The following is a 23,772-nucleotide window of genomic DNA, read 5'->3' as shown; positions in this document are numbered from 1 at the left end:
GTTTTGCAAACTGGGATAGAGAGCTGTAATTGACCTTGCTGAAGCGGCTTTTATTTTCCACAGTTCATGATCAAAGTAGTTACATTACACTGAATAACTCTTCTCATTCATGACACCTGAATAAACGACAGGAAAACCAGCCTGGAATGCATGTTCCACTATCTGCAGCCATTCTGTAGCAGTCTGAGGAAAGTCCTTCCGCTTGTCTCTACAGTGAAGTAAACTCTAATTTAAATAAATGCTTCTGAATTTTAAGATGCATCACACTGATAATAGGCTTATTTGGAGACTTGAGCCGTGTCTCATCCTGGCCTGAAATAGTTGTAACATTGCCTGGATTAAGGATCTGTTTGCATGTCTGTTTTTCACTTAAAATATTCCCTGACTGTTCCAAAGCACATTAAACTGAAAGTTATCAAACTCCATACAAAAGAAGAAGAAAAAGAGTAAGTCTGAACTGGCCAACACAAGCTTTTAACAGAATGGTATATAAAAATAAAAAAAACCCAAATCCCTATGGATAGTTTCCAGAGTTGCTTTGGATTTGGTCATCTCTCTTTTCTCCTCTGGTTCAATTATTTTCAACTGAAAATATTTTGCTCCTTTGGCTTAGGCCAACTCCTTTCTGCAGTAAAAAAAAAAAAAAAAAAAAAAGTCTAAAATGTATCCAAGTGTTTTAAGCTAAAAACAATGACTTTTCACAGTACTCTCTGAGCCATGAGCAGAGGACCAAACTTGGGTCTGCAGTGCCTCCTTGGCACACAGCCGTCCCACCAGGTTCTGCAGCCACATAGGCATTCTCAAAACCTGTAGAGGGGAAGATTGAGGCAGCCAGAAAAGTGGGGCCCCTTTCCCCCTCGCTCTCTAGAATAGTTCTGGAGAGTTACTCAACGTTGGATCACAGCGAAGATTGCTTGTTAACCTACGTGTTCCAGGCCCTCCAGCCACTCCTTTTTTCCTCTGCCCTACCACAGTGATATGATAGTCCAGAAACTCAAAAGCCAAACTAGGAAAGACTCATTGTAATTAACAATAGGCTTGACTGCCTTTAAAATTGAGCATCCTGCTGTGCAATCAGTTAACAGAGAGGTAAAGAACACATGCTGTTTTGCAAACAGGTCCAAAGTTTGGGTCCTACTTAAAGACATAGATGATGTCAATATCGTTTATGGATCCAAGTATATGTTATTTCAGTAGACATTTCTTGTTATTCATTATAGTTGCAGAAGTTATGAGCTTATATTATGAATTTTTTATGTGCTTATAGCTTTCCAAAAATCTGATCACTTATGTTCAACTGTAATTTTTATTCTCCTTTACAGTCTTTCAGGGAAAGATTTTAACAAAAACTTCTTACTTGTTGTTTAAGTTGAAATACAGAAAATTATGCCATTGTCAGTCAATAAAGCTCAAATCATATTCTTTCGAGCAAAACACACAAAAACTACAACCCACCCAATTTTAACAACCCAAATCAGCATGGACCCCGTTCTTACAAGATCTAGAGTTTATACTCAGTTTTATGGGTAAAGCTTTTAAACAATTTGCATAATTTTAAAATGTACTAGAATGCATCTCCTAGCATGTGTATGCCATTGTCCTCTGCTGCACCAATATTTTTACTTCAAGCAAGTGCCCAGGTCCTACTGACTTTATTTGGGAGCTACAGATGTGAAAGTAGTTACATCTCCACCTCCATGGGAGTTAGACACCATGAAATCTGTACAGATCTGTCCATTTCTATCAATAGAAAATACCATGTGAAAACAGTGTGCAAGTATGGTGAATGTCACAACTCCCCTGGGTTGTTGTTTCATGAGTTGCATATCTCAAATTATCAAGGAGATTCACTGCAAATAGAATTGTATTTCTACTGATCATTGCTAAAGCCCAACCTAAAGCATTTCTGCCTTTTTGTTCTCTCCTGTTGCATGTTTCTGGCATGTAACAGATTGACACCCTCAAGGCTGAAAAGGTTTTGCTTAATCCAAGGTTTGGGGCTAAAATTGAGTGCTTAGGAGGATAAATGTATTGAGCTAAATACAATGATGACTCTAACCTGACCAGTAATAGCTGTAATATCCATTTTGGACATCAGTGTTAGAAAACTATCAAAATCAGCTAAAATCTCCAAAAATATTTAGGATCACAGTCAGTTATGCTGACACAGCCCTTCATGAGGAGGATAACTCGGCTTACTATACAGAACAAGGAATTTAACTCATCTAGAGCTGTTCTCTGTCATCTAAACCTGCTATGCTCCTTATGAATTTATTGAGGTGATCAAGATCACCTCAAGATCACCTTCAAGATCTCAGTCTACGGATTTCCATCTTTTCATGCCATCTTTCTTCCATTAAAGCCAAGTTTCATGTATTTCTGTCCCTCAGTTTAATACTCAAATTCAAACTGAATAATTTTCCAAAATTTGTTCTCAGTAAGACTGGCATGAATTTTGCCAGTTGGAACAGGCCAGTATCAAGTGATTTTGAATTTTAGCTGGGCAATTTTCTTTTCTGTATTTCACAATTAAATAACTTTTCTCTCTAAAAATGAGGTGTGCTTAACTGTTCTCCAGGTTCCAATAGTCAGACTCTTGGTTTTGGACAATTAAATTTGGAAGCACATTGGAAAGAGTTTCATAGCTCTAATTTCTAAGAAAGGAGGGGAATTAGGAGGAAATTACTTTCCTTGCTTGTTTGTGACTCTGACTTCTTTAAGCTTCTCTATTTGAGACTGTTTAAATAACGCATATACTATCTCATATGGATTTCCCTAAAACCAAAAAAAGACATTCTTAAGTATTTATATGGAGTCTGACATTATTTACAGGCAGGGGATCATTTCAAGCTTTTATCATAAATAGAAAAAAAAAAAAAAGTGAGGTAGTCTAAACCCTAAACCTTAAATTGTGATTCTTTTCTGGTTATAAAAACATGTATATATTACTTGTACAGACTGACAGACAAAGATTTCTCTATCAAGTATGTGCCATTTTCTAGCAGAATGTTTTCTCTGTTCTGGTCACCAGCTACAGGAGCTCATCTGGGGCCCTGTGTGTCAAGCTGAGAGCTTTTATTTCACCATAATAAAGGTCCTGTAGGCTAAACTACTGGTAGTCTATCAGTGACAATTCTGAAATCCTTTTGACGGGCTTACACAAATGCAAAGGTTCATACTTAGCAATGCTCTTGATGATATAAAACAATTATAGTTCTTGAATAGTACTTACCCTGATTTGTCTTCTGTGCGTTTGCATGTGTGAGTATAAAAATATGGCTATATGCATGAACATACATAGATATATGAAACATGAAGATATATGTAGTACAGACACCTGAGTTGCACACATATTTGTGTATGTGTTTAATATTAAATGAGGACTTGAAATAGAGCAAGAAAAAGCAACTGTAAGCTCATTTAAAAAACCTTGTTTCCATGGCTGTGGCATTTCACTCAATCAGATGCACTAATTTTATCACATTAGAAAAATGAAAAACATTGCTAGATTTTAAATACAGTCCCTGCTTATTTAGATATATTGACTTTGCTTTTAAATAATACACTGTGATCTCCACTTTTTAAAGACTGTACTTCTGAACTGTGACATCCAAGTAGATGGCCTAACCAATACTTCCTTTTCCCCAGTCAGACAAGAGGGAGAGGTGACAGATTGTGTTTTCAGGAGACTTGAGGAACTTGCTGGGAAGTTTTCCTAGGGTTATCATCACATGTCAAAGATGATGTCTGTGTAAAACACAGATTTCCTAAATGTGGCTTCCTTGGAAGGAAAATTTTGTTTTCTTTAGATAATTCATTTTGAAGTGAATGAAGTCCATGGGCAATGAGTTAGTCACAGAATCACAGAATTACAGAATCTTAAGTCCTAGGTGAACGTGCTTCTGCAGGGGGGTTGGACTAGATGATCTCTAAAGGTTCCTTCCAACCCCTACCATTCTGTGATTCTATGATTCTAAATAATATACCTGTTCTTATAATTACCATATTTCTGATTCTTCTCTTCCTCTTCAAAATTCACTGTAAATAAGAGGATGTGGTAATAAATTGCCAGCCAAGTGACACAATTAACATTCTACAAATACATTGGCAGGTGAAGTGAATATAGCTAAGTAATATGTCCAGTTTACTGTTCGCATATCAGTATAGACAACCACATGCACATACATTTTTTAGATATGAGGCTTTAACATTTCTTCCTAGGGAATTCAAAGTACTTTTTAAAGAACTTAATTTCTCTGCAATAAAGCTTATGAGCAAACAGTAAAGCAAAATAAGGACTGCATTCGTGGTTCTAAAACCATTTTGCATTCTTGAAGTTGATGCCAGTTGTATGCATTGACAGTAATCCTGTCAAATCCCCAACATTTGTATTATCTTTGTACACCTGCTTTCATTGTCTCACTTATCAGTTTTTTATACTTGGAACCACAGTGTACAAAAGGGTAAAGCAGGAAATCAAAATACACATGCACACACTGTGTGTTATGCCACAATTTTGCATTGTAGACATAAAACATATCTGTAGGTTTTGATGCTTAGAGCCACCATCTTCCATGAAGATATTTTTCCTACTTTTTTTTTTTTTACCTATTGATCTATGTCTGTGTTTGTCATTCTTGGCAGGTTAACAAAAGCACATCGAACAATTGTAAAAGTCATCAGAAGAATGCAGTATTTTGTAGCCAGAAGAAAATTTCAGGTAAGTAGCACCACTGGCCATAAGTACAATTTGTAAGTTTAAGTATGTAACATTGAAAGTGCTCTGAGGGTGAACTTGTCTTTGTACATGCTGTCGTAATAAATCAAAGGCAATGTTTAAGCCCTCAGCCTTATACGTACCCTCTGTGGATTTTTTTTCACACATGGACAAATCTACTCACTTTCCATAGGTATAGTAAAATACAAAAACCTTCTGAATTTGTGGATTCAGCATAGTTTTTTTTTTTTTCAATTCTCTTTTTTACTGCATTTGTTTTGTTGGATTCTGTTTGTTTCTTTGTTTTACTGATCAATATATGAACTACTTACCCATCTATTAGAAGAAGTAAAGAAAGTGTCTGTTGGAATGTCTACTAAAATACTGCTACTGTCTGTACTGATCATCTAATGACTGGTTACAGAATGTTCAAATAATTGCACTCTATGTATGGCTGACAGATCAAGAGACCTTATTGATGAGCACTATGTTGTGTAAAGTTGCTTTCATATTTGTGGCCCACATTTCCAAATTTCCCAGATGGGACATCATAAAGAGGTCATATTTATAGTGAAACATCTGTCCTCTGGAAATTTGCTATTTTTAAGAAGTTTTGAATCAATTTTTTTCAGACAGGCTACAAACTGTTACAACTAAATGTGCTACATTGGAAAAAAATATCTTATTTTTTCCTATTTACTAATGTGATTCCAGTATCATCATTCTCATCACCACTGTGCTGCTGCTACCATGGAAATGAATAATTAACTTCTGGCCTGATTTTCAAAGCCGTTATTTTTTCCATCTGAAAGTTCATGTTTTTCTGTCCAAGAGACTCCACTGCAAGTTTAGCAAATGTCATAATCCTTTTGAAGAGATTTTTAAAAGGTAAAGCAAGAACCTAGATTTATTAATTGCAAGGGACAGGAGTCTGAGATAAGGTCACAGCACTCAGAAAATTCTGAATGAGGGCAGACAGAAGAATACATATGTTTCCCAAGCTCATGGACAAACTTATCTTCAGATGACCTTACCTTATGAAAGAAGACTAGGAGAGGTCATTTTGTTTAACAAACAAGTAGATTTGCAGATTCTGCAAACAGAAGAGTAGAATTAAATTGTAAATACATCAGAGATATAAACACTATAAGTTAAAAAAAAAAAAAAAAAAAGAGAGAGAAAAAAAAAGAAAGAATGAAAATTAAGGACACCGTTCCTGGAAAATAAAATCAGTATATAAATGAGTTAGGATAAAATCTAGGATGTTTCAAACCACCAGAAACCTACTGTTCTGGAGCTGCTAGCCAATAGCAGTCATATCAGATCTTAAAATTTGAACTTCATCGATCTGTGGAGAGGATTCTGTGAGTTAATGTTCATGAAAGGGAAGAAAAATAAGTAATCATCTTCTTTTTTGTTTCTTCCTTGGGGCTGTGAAATGTAGCTTATAGGACTCCACATGCTAATTATATTTTAGAAGTTCAAAGACGAATATTGAGTTTTGCATTAGGAGCCCTGGGCACACTTGTAGTTGAATTGTGAGCACAAATGACCAGGATTTGGGATTATGGACAGAATGAAAGTTAAAGAATTTCTTCAAATTCGTCATTTACCAAGCCTCCCTGCAAGCCTATTACCTCCTGCCTTAAGTTGTATTGTACTAACATTTCCTAATAAAAGCATGACAAGAGGTTGTACCAAAGTTTGGCAGGACATAAGATGCTCAGATCTAAGGCTTTATGGGAAGAGAAGAGGGGAAAATGGTGAAAATAGGAAGGATATTTCTACTATTCTTTAGTGAGGATTCAGGCAGACTGCAGTGTACAGTATTTTGTAACTACAAGATTTAGAGATGGCTTGATAAAATGGATAAACATATAGAGGACTTCTTTTGAGGGAGTAAAGAAATTTTGTTGGGAACTAATAGAATTAATTATGTACATAGTAGCCCATGGGGGAGAGGGGAGGGAGGTAGAGAAAAATCCCCAGCACATCTAGGCTCTGCGCCATGAATTGTGTTTAAATAGAGTGTCCAAAGGAAAGGACAGAGGATTTAGCCAAAATGCTCTCAAAGCACCCCTGCTAGTCAATCTAAACTGGCACTGTTTCTCTGGATGAAGACAATAGGCTGCTTTCCTGGCCAGAAATAGTGATGTGTCAGCGTCTGTGAAATGAGAAGCTGGGGAAGGAAAGAAAAAAAAAAAAGCAATAAACAGAAAGCTGAAACCTCCCTCCCCACAATGTATCTTCTCACAAATGCACACAAATGTACACACACACTACTAGAGCTGTGAACTCTTCTGAAAGTAATAATGCAGGTAAGTGCTGACGGCTGGGTGCAAGGAAGGCATTTTACACAAAGAGAGCTTTTGCTTCTTCGTTCAACAACATTTCACAGGATTTGTTTCCATTCCAGTTCCATGCTTTCATTTGAAATTTCTAGGATCCTGTGGCTGCCTTCCAAGCATGACTCCAGCACATACTGTAGGTGTTCAATGCAATGTGTGCAGTGGTGCATGCTAATGGTTCTGGCTGAAGCTGTGACAGAGTGGAAACAGACAACAAGATGACTAATGAGCTGTTTTCAGTGATCTCAAATTACTGGATTTGCATTTTACCTTTCTTTTTTTTTTTCTTCTCTTCTTGAATCAGAGGCAAAAAGGAAGCATCTTGCCCCACATTTCCCATAGGGATTGGTATGGCTCTGAAAATACTGGTATTTTCAAAAGGAAGACAACATTTCTATTTGTACATACACGCACACACTAGTTTTACTTCATAAAATTTTACCTTGCTGCACTTTTATAAGCACACTTTACACAAAATCTCTAGACTTATTTCAAAATTCTACCTTGGTAGTTATAGCAACAAATCAGAACTTTGCATAAGTATCTGGACTCTCCTTAGAATGAGAATAAAGCTGGGTAGATTTCAGCTTTTCAGTTCCCTTGCATTTTTTATCTCTCCTTTTTTATTTATTTGCATTCCACATTTTGCGGCCCTCATAGGTATCATTAAAGACAAAGAAACATGAGCAAAATCTACGTGTACAGTCTTCAAACTTATGCAAAGTATCTGTCCTCCCAGTTACTGAAGCAATAATATTTCTGTCACCAGGCATCTTTAATCTTTAGAGGTATTTCATTCTGTGTCCAAGTATTATGAATTAGGGCTATGTCTGTGATTCAGTCCTCTGATATTATGATTAACACATGGCTTTGGAATGAGCCAAGAGATATTACACTTGATAATATAAATTATATATAGATATAAGATAGATAAATTATATATCTTGCTTTTGTGGTTTTTATACACACTGTGAAGGTCTAATATTTTGCTCAGTATGAAGTAACTTAAAGACATGACTCTAACTGACAGTAATGGAAATCATTTGCCTCCCTCTCCACAAGAAATATGCACTCCTAAAATGCCTATGTATCTTATATTCATTGCAATAACTGTTGCAAATTGGCAAGCAAATAACCTCTGGAAGATAAAAAGTAGAATTGAGTCCTGACTGAAATAGAAATCATGTTTAAACTATACTTACTTTTCAATCTCATATATGACTCCTTTCACAGCAAGCTCGGAAACCCTATGATGTACGTGATGTGATTGAACAGTACTCACAAGGACACCTTAATATGATGGTTCGGATAAAAGAACTTCAAAGAAGGTAGGCCCTGTCTATTTGATTTCTCTAGTGCCAGCTGGCTTTAGGAGAGATGTGTACTTAATGAACAGTAATTATCCAAAATTGCAAGCACAACAGGGAGCATAATATCTAGAGGATTTAACTTGGATTCACTTTTAACCCTTTTTTATGACCAAGTTTACAATTATCATTGGTCCTCCTCTTCTTCTCCTCTGAGTGAAATTAAAAGAAATTAAGGTGCATGCTGTGAAATTTATGGTATGAAGTGAGCTTTTCTGCCCTTGTCTTGGAAAAGAAAAACTTTTCAAATAATGATTTACCTTTCTGCCCCCTCTCTGTGGTTCTCCACAATTGAGAGGAATCTGTTTTGCTTGTGCTCCCCTCTCTATCTGGAACTTTTCCCTTCCCACATTACTCCGTCCACTTGCTTTCACTGAGTTTGGGGATTGCAGCTGAAATATTTTACCACAAAAAGTGTTTTCTTCAGCATAAAATGCTTTTCTCTTTTCAAATTAACACTGTTGACCGAAACACTAGACTGAACTCCTCTGTCCCTTAAATTAAAAAAGAAAAATCAAAACAAAACCTTGTTGAATGGAATCTACTGTGTCAACATACATAGCTATTAAATCTGTCTGCATGAGATTCAAGGAACACTTGCAAATGTTATTAAGAAGCTATTCTGTTTGTGTAATCTTTGTTATTAGATTACATATGACACAGGAGAACTATGTTTTACTCATAATATGAAAGTCTAAGAAACAAAATATTAGTACTCATGAAAATAATAATAATAATATGGTTTCATTTTTGAAAAAAAAACCCTCTAAAATACTGACTGTATGGACAGAAAGTAATGCTAGTCTCATGTTTTTTCTTGCTTTGGTTTAGAGTTAAATCTACTGTAAATTCTCATGTAAATTATACTCCTATGATTTTCTTAGCAGTAGAGTTTAAACTGCTTGGTAATTGCACTGCCGGTAATTCTTTCTTTTCTTTTCAGATTGGACCATTCCTTGGGAAAGCCAGGCCTTTTCTTCCCAGGTATAGTGATTGTAATTTATGAAAAATTATTAGCTCCATAACTTTGTGGAAATACTTATGTCTACAGTAATATGGATTTATAATCCAGCCAATTATACATGAATACATAATAAATGCTAGAATGACTGTGGAAAGACAATACTTTGCATTCAGGTGGTAGTGGAGTAGATAGAAATTAAGAATAAAGGTTAAAAATGTTTATCAGCACACATTGGTTTGGAAACATATTACTGGAAATTTTTCCACAAAAAAAAATTCTTTCTAAATCTTTTGTGCTGCATCTGTGTTTTCTAAAAAACCTATGGCTTTCAGTTTGGGAAAGCTCAAAGGAAGATCAAGGGTTTCATACACGAAGAAATAGAATAGCCTTGAAAACTAGGGATAGTAGAAGTGGTATGAAATTCAGTCATAAAAAATTGCAAGATCAGACACAGGGAAATTAGTTTTAAAAATCTCCTACATGTTAATACTGGTAAACAGTCTGGCATATCTGAGAAGAGGAAAAGGCCTGGTCTGCTAAGTAATTCTAATCAAATGAAAACTAAATATAAAAAACACTGTGATATATGCATAAAAAAAATTAGTCTGATCCTAGGATCAGGAGGGAGATTGTCAAGACATATAAGGAAGTATACATGTCTTTTCATAACTCAGGTAAGGCTTTATGTAACTTATTATGCAAAAAAAAAAAAATTCCATGTCTTTGAGAAATACTAGCTGCAACAAAAATAGGGAGGAATTACTAGAATAACTAGAGAAAAGGAGAGCTTATTCTATTAACGGGAAACAGAAGTTTGCTCTTTTTAACCTAACAAAGCAAAAGACTGGAAAGATCTGTAACAAAGGTCCATTAAATCTGCAAGGGGAGTAATTATCTGTGAGGTAAAGAAATACATTAGGAAAAGGACAGTGAAAGCAGATGAACATGTGCTTGCGAACTGGCCATAAATACATTTAAGCTTTATGACTGGGAAGGAAGACCCTGGCCTTACACAGTGGTGAGATTCTGGGAAAACCTTGTGGTGGGAATCATGGAGACTGGAAATGTGAATTCTTGTGTGGGAAGGACTGAAATAAGTGGAGTTTTTTTTTTACTTCAATTTTCTAATGGCTTAATCTCATTCTCTGTCTCTACAAGCTCAATAGTGACTTAGAAAACATAGTCCCATATCCCTAAGTGACTGAGCACTCATGGGCATTAGTGCAACTGAGGCTTCTGAAGTTATTTCAGAACCTTTAAAAATACTATATTATCAGTGGTTAAAACAGTTTATCAGAACAAAAAGTATCTCACAAATCACATTTTTAACATCTAATTGGTGCAGAAGATTCAGTAGTACATTTCTCTTTCCCTGTAGCTAAGCTGATTTTGGACCACAGGAAAATAATCTGTCAGTTTGAATACATCTATACTTATTCATACTTGGGAATGCATTCCATGATGTGCTAGCTAAACTTATGGAAAAACTTTGCTTGCCTCCAAGAATGTATTATTTTATTGCAAATGTAACATTATCAAATTAGTACTATAGTTTGTGCTCCAAAAGACTAGCGTTAGAGGCACTTTTTATGAAACAGCCTCACGTTTCAAAGATGAAGAATAATGAGAAGTGTTGACTGAAAAGAAGATAACTATGAAATAATGTTCTAAGAAGTTTGGGAAGCCAAAGATGTTTAAGAAATTTAGTCATACCTAATCTTGGGTCAAAAGGGTCTTAGAAACCATTGGGAAGATCTTAGGTGGGTCTGTGGATTTGAACAAGTGTTCAAAGTATTCAAGTGTTGAAAAGATTCTAAAGTACTGAAGAAAAGACATGGGGTTGTGTCCATGATTGATTCAATCCTAGTCAACTCATATGCAAAGCCTACAATAGAACATTGGACAACCAAAGCAATGCAGATGGTCTACCTCTAGGCCTGAGGTTACACAGTAAATTGCTGTACCAGCCAGATCCTGGAGAGACAACCAGCAAATACAGTCCCAGATGATTAAGGGGGAGGAAAAAACCCTTCAAGTCAAAACGTACCACAAGTCTTCATTGCTATTTTAAACAAAAATTCTTCCGTTGACTTAATATATGGAAAAAACCTCACTGGCTTCCAGAGGTAAGATAGGTTGAGTTAGGTTCCTCTTCAGAATTTCTGTGAGATAGTCTTACTGTAGAGAGCATCATAAGACTTCAGAGATATTTGGGAAAGCAAATCTCTGTGTGCTGGAGAAGGTTATGACACCTTGTTAGTCTTTTCTTGCAACATTACTGCTGAACAGCTGCTTTGAGGCAGCTCTCTCCAATGCAAAGGCATGGTGGCCCTAACAGAAATGATGTCTGCCGCCATGGCATGCCAGCTCTGAGAAGTTATACTTTTTGCAAAGACATACAGCTTTGCACTGAAATGGACTGAATAAATACTGTTTGGGAAAGGTAAAATAGCTGTCCAGGATGTAAAAGCTGGTAAGCTCATTTGTGGGTTTGCAAGATGAAAACCAAAAGTTATTTCATTTAGCAGTTATTTTATCTAAACCCTCCACAAATCCAAAAATAAGATAAGTGGTTACAGATAAATGGTTTGCAGAACTAAAACTAGGTTTAGTTTATGATTAGTCATGGTATTTTCCAACCCACCAATAATCAGATTATGAAGGGTGATGACTGGTTATAATATCAGTTTGTCATGGGTGGACTCTTGCCCTGCTCTTCTCCTCTGGAAAAAGGGTTCTTCGAGAGTTTGTCTCAGAGTGAATGGCTTATTCTATATTCAAAATGTATTTTTTGTATTATATTTTTCTTGTTCAAAGGCATTACTAAAAACCTCATTTGTAAACAACATGGGTGTTTCCTCCAGACTATGTTATTTTTGTACTGATGGCAAGCAAAAGAGAAATGACAATTCAAAGAAAATTAAACCACAAAGGAGAAAGACATGAAAATTTTCCTTTCTAGCTCCTTTTTTTTTTCCTCTATTTTTCTATATTCGCATTCAAAGAATCTTAAGGTCTGAATCCAAGCCTACTGAAATGAATGGAAGTCTTTCTAGTGACCTCAGTGGGGTTTGTATCAGGCTGTTACTGAAACTCTGTCAACTTTGATGATATTATATAAAGTAATTGAAGTGTCTCTACAGTACTATTACACTTCAAAATTGAATAATGTCATGAAAAAGACAGAATCTTAATTCACTGGAAGCAATTATTGTTATTTTTTCAAGTTCTTTTCTCAAAGATAGAAAGCCCTAAAAGTGTTGTTAAAACAAGATAAGGATACAAGAACAGAATGAAAGCCATGCTGGGTCACATCAGTCCTGACTACTTGCTTTTCCAAAGCAAGATACTTTGGGAAATGTATAAAAAAAAAAGGAGCATGCATAAGCCTCTCAGCTTCCTATTAGCTTTTAAACATTGGCAGATCAGAGACTTCCTGATGTGGTTTTTGTATATTTAGTAGTCCTAGCTGGTTTGTCTTCAACAAGCTGTCCCAGTTTTCCCTGTAAACACTAGCAATATTTTGTAACAAGAATTTTCATTATTTAAGTTTCACATACACATATCTTGAAGAATCCTCTCTTTTTCCTTGTTTTGGTCTTGGCATCTACTAGCTTTCTTTAAAATTTCTAGTATCAGGAGTGGATTTAAGACCATTAAGAAAATGAATAAATTTTCCAAAGACTTGAATCCCATTTTTATGTTTATACCCAGAAGGCTGTCTTAGTTTTATTACAGCTCATATCAGTGTTCCCACTAATGCAATTTTATAAAATGACACAAAGATTCCTGTAATAGTAAACAAATTCCTTAGTAATTGAAAGCGTTGCTATAGAGCGAAAGAACATTAAAAAAATTTAGCATACTAACAAAGCAGACACTTATGTAATGATATAAATAGGAAGACTGTAATACTTGACCTTCATTACACATGGTGGAGTTAATTGCTTTTGAATGCAATTTTTGAGACTTACTATGGCTTTTCAAGGGCAAAGGTGAAGAATAATGTCAAGGTAAAACAAAAGATCCAGTGTTTGGGTTCAGAAAAGTATGCAAAATGCATATCTGCAGTTGATCTGAACTCCTTGGGTCTGAATAATACAGGTGGGAATCCCTGGAGGAAAAGGCTTTCTTGTAAAATTTTGATAATTCCATTGTTTGGGTTTTTTTTCTATGAAATTCCACCTAATCTTCCTGATGCTACTTCCTTCCCAGCTGTTAAGAAGAAATTGGGTCACAATATCTTTTAAGGCATAATAAATACTCTTAGTTTAATTGTTATCTTATTAAGTCAATTAATATTTGAAATGAAAGCCATGTTTCTTGAGGAATTGATTTATTTCACTCTTTCTGGAGACAAAAGCCATGGGAACTTGGCCAAAAATAAAATTACTTAGCACATTTTTCGTAGCTCTCAGATGTTCACAATCTTATCTCTGAAAGTTCGTTTTATTACTGAGATTGAGCTACCTCAGTGCAAAGACCAGCAGAAATATCATATATATCCTACTTTGAGGGCTTGGAAACTGCAGCTGATTTACTGTTCATCCAGATCCTGCAAACAGTGTTGAGTTACATTCTTAATAAAAATGTTGGCATTTCGTTCTAAATTTGGTATATTAATTGCTTTATGCATAGTCGAATGGTAGCGTGTCTAAATCCTGCCGTCAGCACCTTCTGGAAGGATAGAAGTGTGACATAGTTCTCAACAGAATCAGTATATATTACTTCTCTCTAATAAATTTATTATATTATTCCTCATGAGATACTTAGAAAATTATGTCATCTCAAAAGCTAGATAAATGAAGTAGATAGGCAGACAGACCTTTCTTCAAAACTGCTTTATTTGTTGAAAAGTGACTGTACATCTTTAACCTGGTAAGTTGCTCACTACAGTTAGACTTTTGCAACTTGAAAAATGCTAGAAATTTGTACTTTCCATGTGTTCTGTTGAACTTTCATCATGGAACAGTTTGCTTTATAACTAAGTTTTCTGTGTTGCAATACAGCCTTCTAAATTAAAATATCTTTATAATTTACTTTTTAAATTTTCTTTAGGCTGTCCAAGGGAAATGAATGGTGCCTGATCTAGGAGTGTCTTACCTCTTTTTAACGTCTACCTGTTACTTGTAAAAGACTCTGTCTGCCAAGGCGAGACTGAAGTCAAAAGTCATGATGCCTAAGGCAACTTTGTTATTTGCTATTTTATGAGTCCAGTATTTGAAAGGACAACTCTGACTTACATTTTCAGAAGCACACCTTCGAGAAGGAAACCTAACAATCTAAATCTTGACATAAGCTCATCATAATTTTCCTTACATAAAGCTTTTGGAGGACTGGAATACAGATACAGAAGGCTGTAGTTGCACTGAGTTAGATGAAAGAATGTGGTGGTATCGCTTGTGCTATCCTTTTTCTGGAGGCCCAGTACTGAACTTGATATAATTTGCAGAGGTTTTAAGAAGTCTTTGGCACTCTGGAGTATCCTAGATATCACAGTGCTCAAAGTCTTCATTTTCTGCTTAAAAAAAAAAAAAAAAAGGCGTTCAGATAATCTTTAAACTTTTTGAGTTAGCCCTCTTATAGCTGTATATACCATAAAGTAAACATTAAGGAAGTACTCCTACCCTGGAAAAGCAGAGTAGATAATTTCCAACTTTTATCACTTTCAGACCATCTGTCTGTAATTCAGTCACTGTCCTAATGTTCCCCATAAGTATACTTCCTAATGAAAAGAAAAAGATCTATTTTCTTTCTTTGGTATATTCTGATGAGATAGCCCACACTAATTGTGAAAAAAATGAATGAACTTGAATAATGAGTAATTTGTAGTGTACACAATGTCCTTCCATTTGGTGAAAGAGTTAAGGATGATTTTTCTTATTTTCTCAACTGGTGTGAGGAATATCTAAAAATTTTTAAGTTTTTTTACAAGAGGCACCTCTTGCTGTTCACTAGAAAAAGAGATGGGCCATCTTTGTGAAAATACTACGAAATAAAAGTCTATGTTGTTTTGAAAGTAGTGAAGTATGTACACTCAGGAAGGCAAAGACTTCAAGGCAGAAATTTACGTATTAATAAAGGTGAGAAATGCACTAGATGCCTAAGAAATGTTTAGTCTCCTGAGGTATATTGTGTATTGCTTATCTATTAGTGTTTTATATTATTTAAGTCTAAATATATAAAATTATTTGTATCATACCAACTACACATCACAAGCTTGTTTCAAGATTACTTTTTAAAATCATTTTGAGCTATATTTTTTAATCTATATTTCATCCAGATATAAACAATTGTTCCTCCTTTTGTGATGATCATGCTTGTTTTCTTTGTGTCTGCTTTTCACGTGTATGTAAACAGTTCATGGATTGCTTAGTAGGCCTATTTGTTTTGTTGCAAAGAGAAGACAAAACAATACTAAAAACAGTTATTTTAGATTAATAAGCAAATAATTTAAAAATTAAGACATTTCAGATATACAGTTGGCCATGCAACCTTTTCAACTACATAGAGGCAAATAATCTAATGTACAACAACTAAAAGCATTTATCTGAAAAAGTATAAACATGAGATAGAAATCAAATGTACTAGAGCAATGTTATCTGAACTTCTGCCTACTCTTCTTACCACAGTGCTCTGCACATTGTATACACACTCTATTTACTTTTAAAAGTGGTCTTTATTAGAGGAATATGCTTTTAAATTAAATATGAATGCTGATTTAAATGGAGCCTAATAAGAAATGGGAAAGATCACAGGCTTTTGTGACTTAAAAATACATGAGTCCAATAGAGGAGTGGACATGACACAGCAACATGCATGTATATCATCCTTTTCACTTCATTTGCAGGAGTCCTACATGCCACAAAATAACTTATTACTACTTATATGCTTCCTATTTTGTTCTGTTCCACACTACATTTTAGAATAACTAAATGAGGAAACATTCACTTTACTTGTTTTGAGAGGTCTTGGTGATTATACGAAGGATATAATTAGAGTTGGTGAGACAATTATTCCTTTAAAAACTAACAAACAAACAAAAACCTCCAATATGTTGCAATGTTTCTTCAGGTTCAGGGGGATTTTTGGTTTTAGACCTAAACAAAAAACCTACCACCCTACCGCTGTTTAAATCACATCTCAAATTCAAACTCCTTAAAGGTATGCTTTTTCTAGTATATACATTGATAAGTGTCTACAGATTTACTAACAAGAAAGTAGATTACAGAGTCATTTTAGGCAGAGATCTTTACTTAGAGAAACTTGGAGCCTTGTGCTCTTTTATTTTAAGAGGTTTCTGTCATTGTGAACTAATGAATGATGAACAGCATACATGAACCAAAATGTGTCATTTCTTTTCTGTCCCCACACAGTGTCCTTGAACAATCTTTGAATTTTCTCTCTTTATAGTATTTACTCCTGCAGGTTCTCTGATGAACTTTTCTCCTTTCCTCTCCTTTCTAATGCCTGCACAGAGGTGCCAAGGGTCCGCAATATTTTAGTATTCTAGGTAGTCTGTAGAGGAGAAGGAAAGGAAGAGTACTCTTGCAAGCATTGCTTTTCACCAAAGCCTTTCTCTAAGTTTGTGGTGCATACAGTACAAGTTACCTTGAGATTAACTTTGTTGCAAATATATCACTAAATGTGTCCACTAGCAAACATACACACTTCTAATGGTAATGGGAAAGCAAGTGCAATTGGCTGAGGAAATGAAGAATCTGAGTTCCCTGCAGAACGAACACACATACAGGCATGCTGATGGATGCTGATTCACTGTAAATTCATATCTCAGTCTGACTTCCAATAAGCCCATCACATTGCATTCATGTCCTATTCAAAATGGGCTTAAATAGCTTTAAAAAGAGATCTCAATCACTTATAAAACTGGAATAATTTATGGAATAAACAAGGAGTAATTACTCCAGCCCAGTAACAGAAATACAGTTTAGAAGAGAAAAATGTGTACAGCTTCCATTGACATAGGCTTCTAAGTTACCTCTGTATTCAGTTTTGGTTTATTTCTTGTTAATATGTGGTTTTGTGTTTCATTCCTTGTGAAACAACACCACTTCCCAAACTATGGCATTCCTCTGCAATTGGACATGTGGACAGAAGGAATAGACACCATTTTACACAGTTTTCAGCCTTTGCTCCCATTTGCAGTTTTCGAGTCAAACAATTGGATAACATTATACAAACAATTGTATAATGTCTCATGAAGGCTAGGAAGGAAAATGAAGGTGGAGATGCAAGGACTTTTTCCAGTGTCACTCACTTGCAGTGACATCTTCTCTAGATAAACCTCTACTACTTCAGCCCTCAAACCCCTGGATAGTGTTGCCTCCTACACCTACAAACTCAGTTGAAAGCTATTCTGATTTCTTGATGTATAGAAAGTGTACATTGCTCCTGTCAATGAGACTCAAATTGAGAGATATGCCTAGGGGGCATGTCTGAGATAACTAATCCAGGAATCAAGTTACCTCAGATCCGTAGCCCTTCAAATCCACAGACTACCTCTACCAAGGTCCAGGTTGCCCTTTAGACAAACTTGTCAGTTGGAAAAACCAAATCCCTTCACTCCAGCTGCTCTCTTTCATTTCTGTACACCGTGAAGAACTTTTTTCTTATTATGTTCATGTTATTTATACTACCCTACTTTTACCAGCTTCTTTTTTGCTTTAAATACCATAGATATAATTCTCAGTTTGAGTTTATTCTCCACCTAATGAATGTCCCATTTTTTTGTATTCTTTATTTAGAAAAAGGGGTAGACAAAGGGTACTATACTGTAGGAGCCAGACTGATCCGGCTAGAGGATAAGGTAAGTGCATGAAAGCTTTTTTTTTTCCCCGAGTAGTGATATCTGATCTACAGACACGAAAGATAGTATCTTAGCATGATTTACTTAAGAATTACAGGGCACCATAATAAAGAATAATGTCCTATTTTTTTGTAAGGGAGTTGATGGGGTATCATGTGCATGCTATTCAGCATTAACCATTTACCTGCCATACAGATTAGGTTCTTGATTTTAAAAGGGAGCATTTTTATGTTGAAGCCAAATCACACATCTTGTAGATAAGTACCATGTAGTACCAAGGTGTTTGTCATACAAAAATTAGTTTGTTAAAGAGAAAGGCTAATATCAGCAGTCTTTGTAAATCTCAACACTTGATATTTCAGCTAATAATCTTCAGGTTCTTAATTTTTTCCCTTGTACAATATCTTTGTATGAATTCTATCCCTCCCCTACTGTCTTCTCTCCAAGAATATGTTCATCTTTGTTATTAATTAGAGTTACTTAGAAGAATGTCTGAAGGCTAGAGCTCAATGAAGCTCTATTTTTAAGACCTTTTCCAAACATCCTGAAGAGCTTTTCCCAGTCAAGTGATAACAAAAATGCAAGTCTGCTTAAAACAAAGAATTCATTTCTCTAATTTGTTGGTCGACATTCTTACCTACCCCTAAAAGCTAGTGTCTCTGGAACAGCTTTCTTTCTGGGGACAGTGGGAACGCTCTAGCTTTGGTGTATGGCATGATGTAACAGCTAAGATAAAAGTCCATTTAAATGTAACATGTTTATTGCCTATTTGAATCCTTATCTTACTCAAATTTGTCATATAAATTTTCTTTTCATTTTTTTCTGGAGAAGTGGATCTAGAAGGAAAGAAGTATGAAACTTTTCATTATTCTTAAGAAGAGCTGTGGATCTTGACAAACCAAATTAACCAAATTCAATTTCTCCTTTTCTTGTCTAATATCTAATGATCATTGCTGGGAAAACATTGGAAACATGTGACAGTGCAATATGAAGGGACAAGTTTTCTCTGACTTTTAGCTCTCTTGGACAGTGTTAGAGAATCATTTAGACAGAGAAAGACAAAAGATCTCAGTTAACTTTTAAAGTTATTTTGTTTCCTATATAGACACACTCCTTCAAAGTGAAAATGGCTTTCTTTCATATTACCTTAATTCACTTCAAAGGAGATATATTGATTTCCAGCCTCTGTATATTCTGCAAATTCACACCACTAGTTCACTCATATTTCTTGAGCATCCATTTATAAAGAAAATGACAGTGTAGATGTTAAAATTTAGCAATAAAAGTAGCTGTGATAATAGTTAAATTACTTTGTGTGAGAAATGTACTTAGTACTGTAAACCCTTCTGGATGTAGTTGTTCATGGTCTCCTGACTGCTTCACATTTATGAAGGAGAGGTCTGAAAGTTATTAATTTGTCTGGCATTGGTACACCTTTAGCACAGTGTGCTATGGATTTAACAACTTTTAATTCAAAGCCTGAATTAGAGTACTGCAGAAGTATCTCTATTGTAATAAGGCATTTGTTACAGGAGACACCAGTGTATGCAGTAAATGTTGCAGGGAATCATCTGTGATATTTGCTCATATTCTGCCTTTAGAGCTTAAACCAACTAGAAAACTGAACTATAGCTGATTGAAAAAGTTTATCATTTTCATCAATGCTGCCTCGACGTAAATGGTCAGATATGATGAAGCTGCATGTTTTTGCCTTCTTGTATAAAATGTCTGTTGTAAGCATGTGGTAACCAGTCTGTAGCAGGGATTCTCATCAATGTTCTCAGAAAAACAGTCATGTAAGTTAAAAAAACCCAATTGTATAGCCATCTTAAATTTATTTAAGCATGTTCTAAATATAGTTGGTGCAAGCTGAAACCATTAGTTTGGGCAAGACCTAGTTGCTGTTATGTTTGAAGAATTAAATTTAGTGCTTTAACTGACCACATATTGTATGGGAATTGGTTGGTGATTTCTATCTCTCTCTTCATTGTTCTGCAGAAAACAAATAGAAGGGAATAAAAGTATGTCAACTTATTTTCATAAGATGACTCTATGAATGATGTTCAATCATTGCAGTTCCTTTCTTCTCAGATCAAACTGCAGATGTAAAATAACATACCAGATGGATCCCAGGGCATCTGTTCTTTCAGGAAATATTTGCTTTCTTGGTTATATTGGTTTTTGGTGGTGTGGGTTTGGGTTTGGATTTTTTTTTTTTGTATTTGCAACTTTTTGGAACATTAGGCTAAAACACATATATTTACATAGTGAAAACAAAGTTAAGCTTCCCAGATATCTCAATTTTAATGGGACAATAGAAACAACTGCATCCTGCTGTCAAGCGGTTTCCCCTAAACTGTTTTCTCATGTCTCGTGGGCTATCTTGCTTTAACAGTTCCCTGTGTAGTAGCTTCTATGTGCCCAAATGTGAAACAATATTGAAGTCAGGAAGGACAAGCTGAGTTTCAACCTCTGAGGAGAATAAATGAAGCATGGGCATGTCTGACATCAGGCTCCAGCTGGTGGTGAAAAATGATCTCCCTCTTGGAACTAGAAAATCTTTTGGATCATCCTCTTTCCCCTGGAGAAATTATTTTAACGTTCAAGCACCCAGTATAGTCATGGCAGCCACCCAACCAAGTGACACATCTGATAAAATTACTCATTTTTGGACAAAGGCCAGTTGGTGTAGACTGATAAAAATGCAGTGTGGATTTGAAGGTCTCATCTGCTCAAAAATCTGTGTCAATAAACTATAAATATTCCTCTAGACCAGACTGATTTTTCCCACCAGTATTTTCCAGTTCATTTGTTCTAGTTCTTTCTCCAAAAGGGTATCAGAATGTAATTCACTCATTCAGAGCTATGCACTGTTCTGCATAAAGGAATAATTATTCCTTTTACCAATTTTAAGAGAGAGACAGAGAGATGCATACATTTCTAATGGTTAAGACAGAGATCATTGCCTTGAAAGGTTTGCTACTATTTGAGTTAAAATGTGGGATTTTCTGTGTAGAAGGGCACATGTCTCTGAAGCGGTTGCTTAGTGATAGATAAAAGCTTTGAGGCCAAAATGTTTCAAAGATTCAAAGATAGAGGTCTTCCATTCATATGGCATGAACAGTGTTGTCTGCAGCCTCTCTTTCATAGCTACTAGGCTTCGTATGTAAATTTAAGGTAACAAGGAAGAGGTAGAAACAAGTTTGTGTAGGATGAAGCACCGTGCAAGTCCAGCATAAAACAGAGTTGAAATATACTTGTATCACATTGCTTTTAAGCATGGCAAAGCTGACTAGAAAGGGATAAAATTCATGATGGCAGTGTCCAGATAGCATGTAAAACCCTTTTTGGCAACAGTAGTGTCATGTAAGGCTTTACTCCTTTCATTAACATGGCATGTTGCATAGTGAAAGTTTACCCATAACATTTTTTAACCTTTTTTTCCCTTTGTAGGGTATAAAAATTTTATTTTGTTGTGATCCTCATAATAACCAGTTGTGGCTCTATCCATAAAAACACTGAGATGTTTAGAGAAAGAATGGAGCTTCTTTCACAACACGTGATATGTGCCATTTGGCTGACCTTTTCTTTAGTTTGATGGCAGGATTTAATTTTAAATTACAGCATGTAGCCATTGATAGATTCTTTTGAAATGTATTAAGAGAGAGATTGGTTCCAAAATGATGTTCTAGAGTTGGCGTTAGTTTCTTTTCAAAATCATAAACTAATGCTTCTATATGATGAAATGAGTATTCTTTTTCTTTTCTTTTCAAAATTAGAAACAAAAATCATGGTGTGCTATGTCAAACTGGACGGCAACCTATAAATAAAAAACAGGAGAGAAAAGAATCTACAAATTAAAGGTTAGAAGGGACAGCTGTGTTGTCTTTGAAAAAGAAATCTATTAGGTATTTTTATAATTATATGGCAGTCTTCTTTATGTGGTATTTACAGTTATGATTTACATCCATATTACCATAACTATTTCCATATTTATAGACAACATGTGATAATGCTGGGAGCCAAAGGCAAGCATTTGGTAGCATTTAAAAAATGCAGAAACACTAAGAGAATACAGGGCAGTAACGCGGAACCCTTCTGAGTAATGCAAGCCAGAACAAAAGTGTTGCTCAAGATAAACAAAAGAATAGGTTAGATTGTGGTGGTAAACTCTTTACCAATTTAAACACTCATTTTAATTTTGGGAGCTAAAAAGATGGACTCAGAGTAGAGCGGTATTTCCTCACCATAGATTTCCTCCTAGATAACAATGGAGAGATGGGTATTAGTGAATCTGACTCCAGTTGTGATTACATCAGGAGTCATTAAATAGTGAATTATTTATCATGACAGTGTCTGCAAGAAACGTCATTGTGAAAGCCCTGTCAGAATTTCCATTATTAACCTTTCATTTGTGGGTGGGGTGATGGGTATAACTGAACTGCATTTAAAAAGGGAGAAAAGGCAGAAAATTGGTGCTCAATGAGTCAGTTGCAAAATGAGTGTGCTGCATTTTTGAGGTTTCAAGAATATGTCTGAAAAAAAACCCAAGAAATGCATTTGTTAACAAAAACATATTTTGGCAATAAGGTGTTTCAGGGTTGTTTTCCCCCAGTTCCTTAATGATTGAGTCATTCCATAATATAAAGCTTTTCAGAAGGCCCTTTGAAAATGGGTGTTACGTGGATTTTTTTAGCTAACAAAACAGAGTGATAGTTCTTAGAAAATACATTCTGTCTCAACCCTCTGTTTGGCAAACATGCATGAACACTGTAGATTTTTGGAGTATCTCTTCTCAACACAAATGTGTGCAAGACAGTATGTCCTTTCTTATGTCTCTCGTAAGAAAGGTGTATTGCTTGATGTATATGTTCTTGAGACATGCCATGTTTACTTCAAAGAGATTGACAGGAGATTCACAAGGAAAGTTGCTATGACTGCGTATTTGAAATAGGATGCCCATAAACAAAGTCAACACCCGATCTCTTTTACTCCAGAGCAGCCCAGCACAAACCTATTGATTCTGCACCATACCCATGAAGTCATTAGATTTTTATTTTAAAGTTATTGCCTAATTAAAGAAAAAAGAAAAGCCTTATGTTTCAAGAGAAACTGTGCTTCCATTTGTGCCAGTGTAGTGTTTTACACAGGTCTAAATTGCAGCAAATTTCTTACACGGCTTTAAACAAGATTAAACCTCAGGTCTCCACATCCTGTTCAACAGGAGTGAGTTGACAGACACGAGGTGAAAACAGAAATGGGGACTAATAAAGTTTAGACTTAATTAAATAACTCATTTACATGAGCAAAATCATGTATTTCATCTGTTATGTCTAAGTGAAACTTTGTGGCATTCTGAGTATTTAAGATACTATAGAAATAAAGATGTGCATGCGTTCTTGTACTGCAGTATCAAGATGGATTTTTAATCTGAAAACTGTTTTAATGCTTTTAATTAATCCTGTTTTAACAGCTTAGATGTCAGACGCACAGCTTTTCTGGTTTGCTAGCTGACTTCTCAAAGAAGAGAGGAGCTATAATAACCTGGG

At 35.4% G+C, this 23,772-nt stretch overlaps 1 protein-coding gene across 3 annotated transcripts in view; it reads left to right on the top strand.

Moving 5' to 3' along the window:
* LOC104563132 (potassium voltage-gated channel subfamily KQT member 1) overlaps nt 1-23,772 on the top strand; it is a 505,426-nt gene that overhangs the window by 280,979 nt on the left and 200,675 nt on the right. For all 3 annotated transcript variants that reach the window (XM_061988799.1, XM_061988797.1, XM_061988798.1), the window contains 4 exons: nt 4,645-4,720; nt 8,299-8,393; nt 9,376-9,416; nt 18,162-18,223. In XM_061988799.1, the coding sequence (XP_061844783.1) occupies nt 4,645-4,720; nt 8,299-8,393; nt 9,376-9,416; nt 18,162-18,223 (274 nt within the window). The remainder of the gene's footprint in view (nt 1-4,644; nt 4,721-8,298; nt 8,394-9,375; nt 9,417-18,161; nt 18,224-23,772) is intronic.

Source organism: Colius striatus, chromosome 1, assembly GCF_028858725.1.
Source record: "Colius striatus isolate bColStr4 chromosome 1, bColStr4.1.hap1, whole genome shotgun sequence".
Classification (NCBI taxonomy): domain Eukaryota; kingdom Metazoa; phylum Chordata; class Aves; order Coliiformes; family Coliidae; genus Colius; species Colius striatus.
The sequence above is the reverse complement of the archived record's forward strand: the minus strand, read 5'-3'. Positions and strand labels throughout refer to the sequence as shown.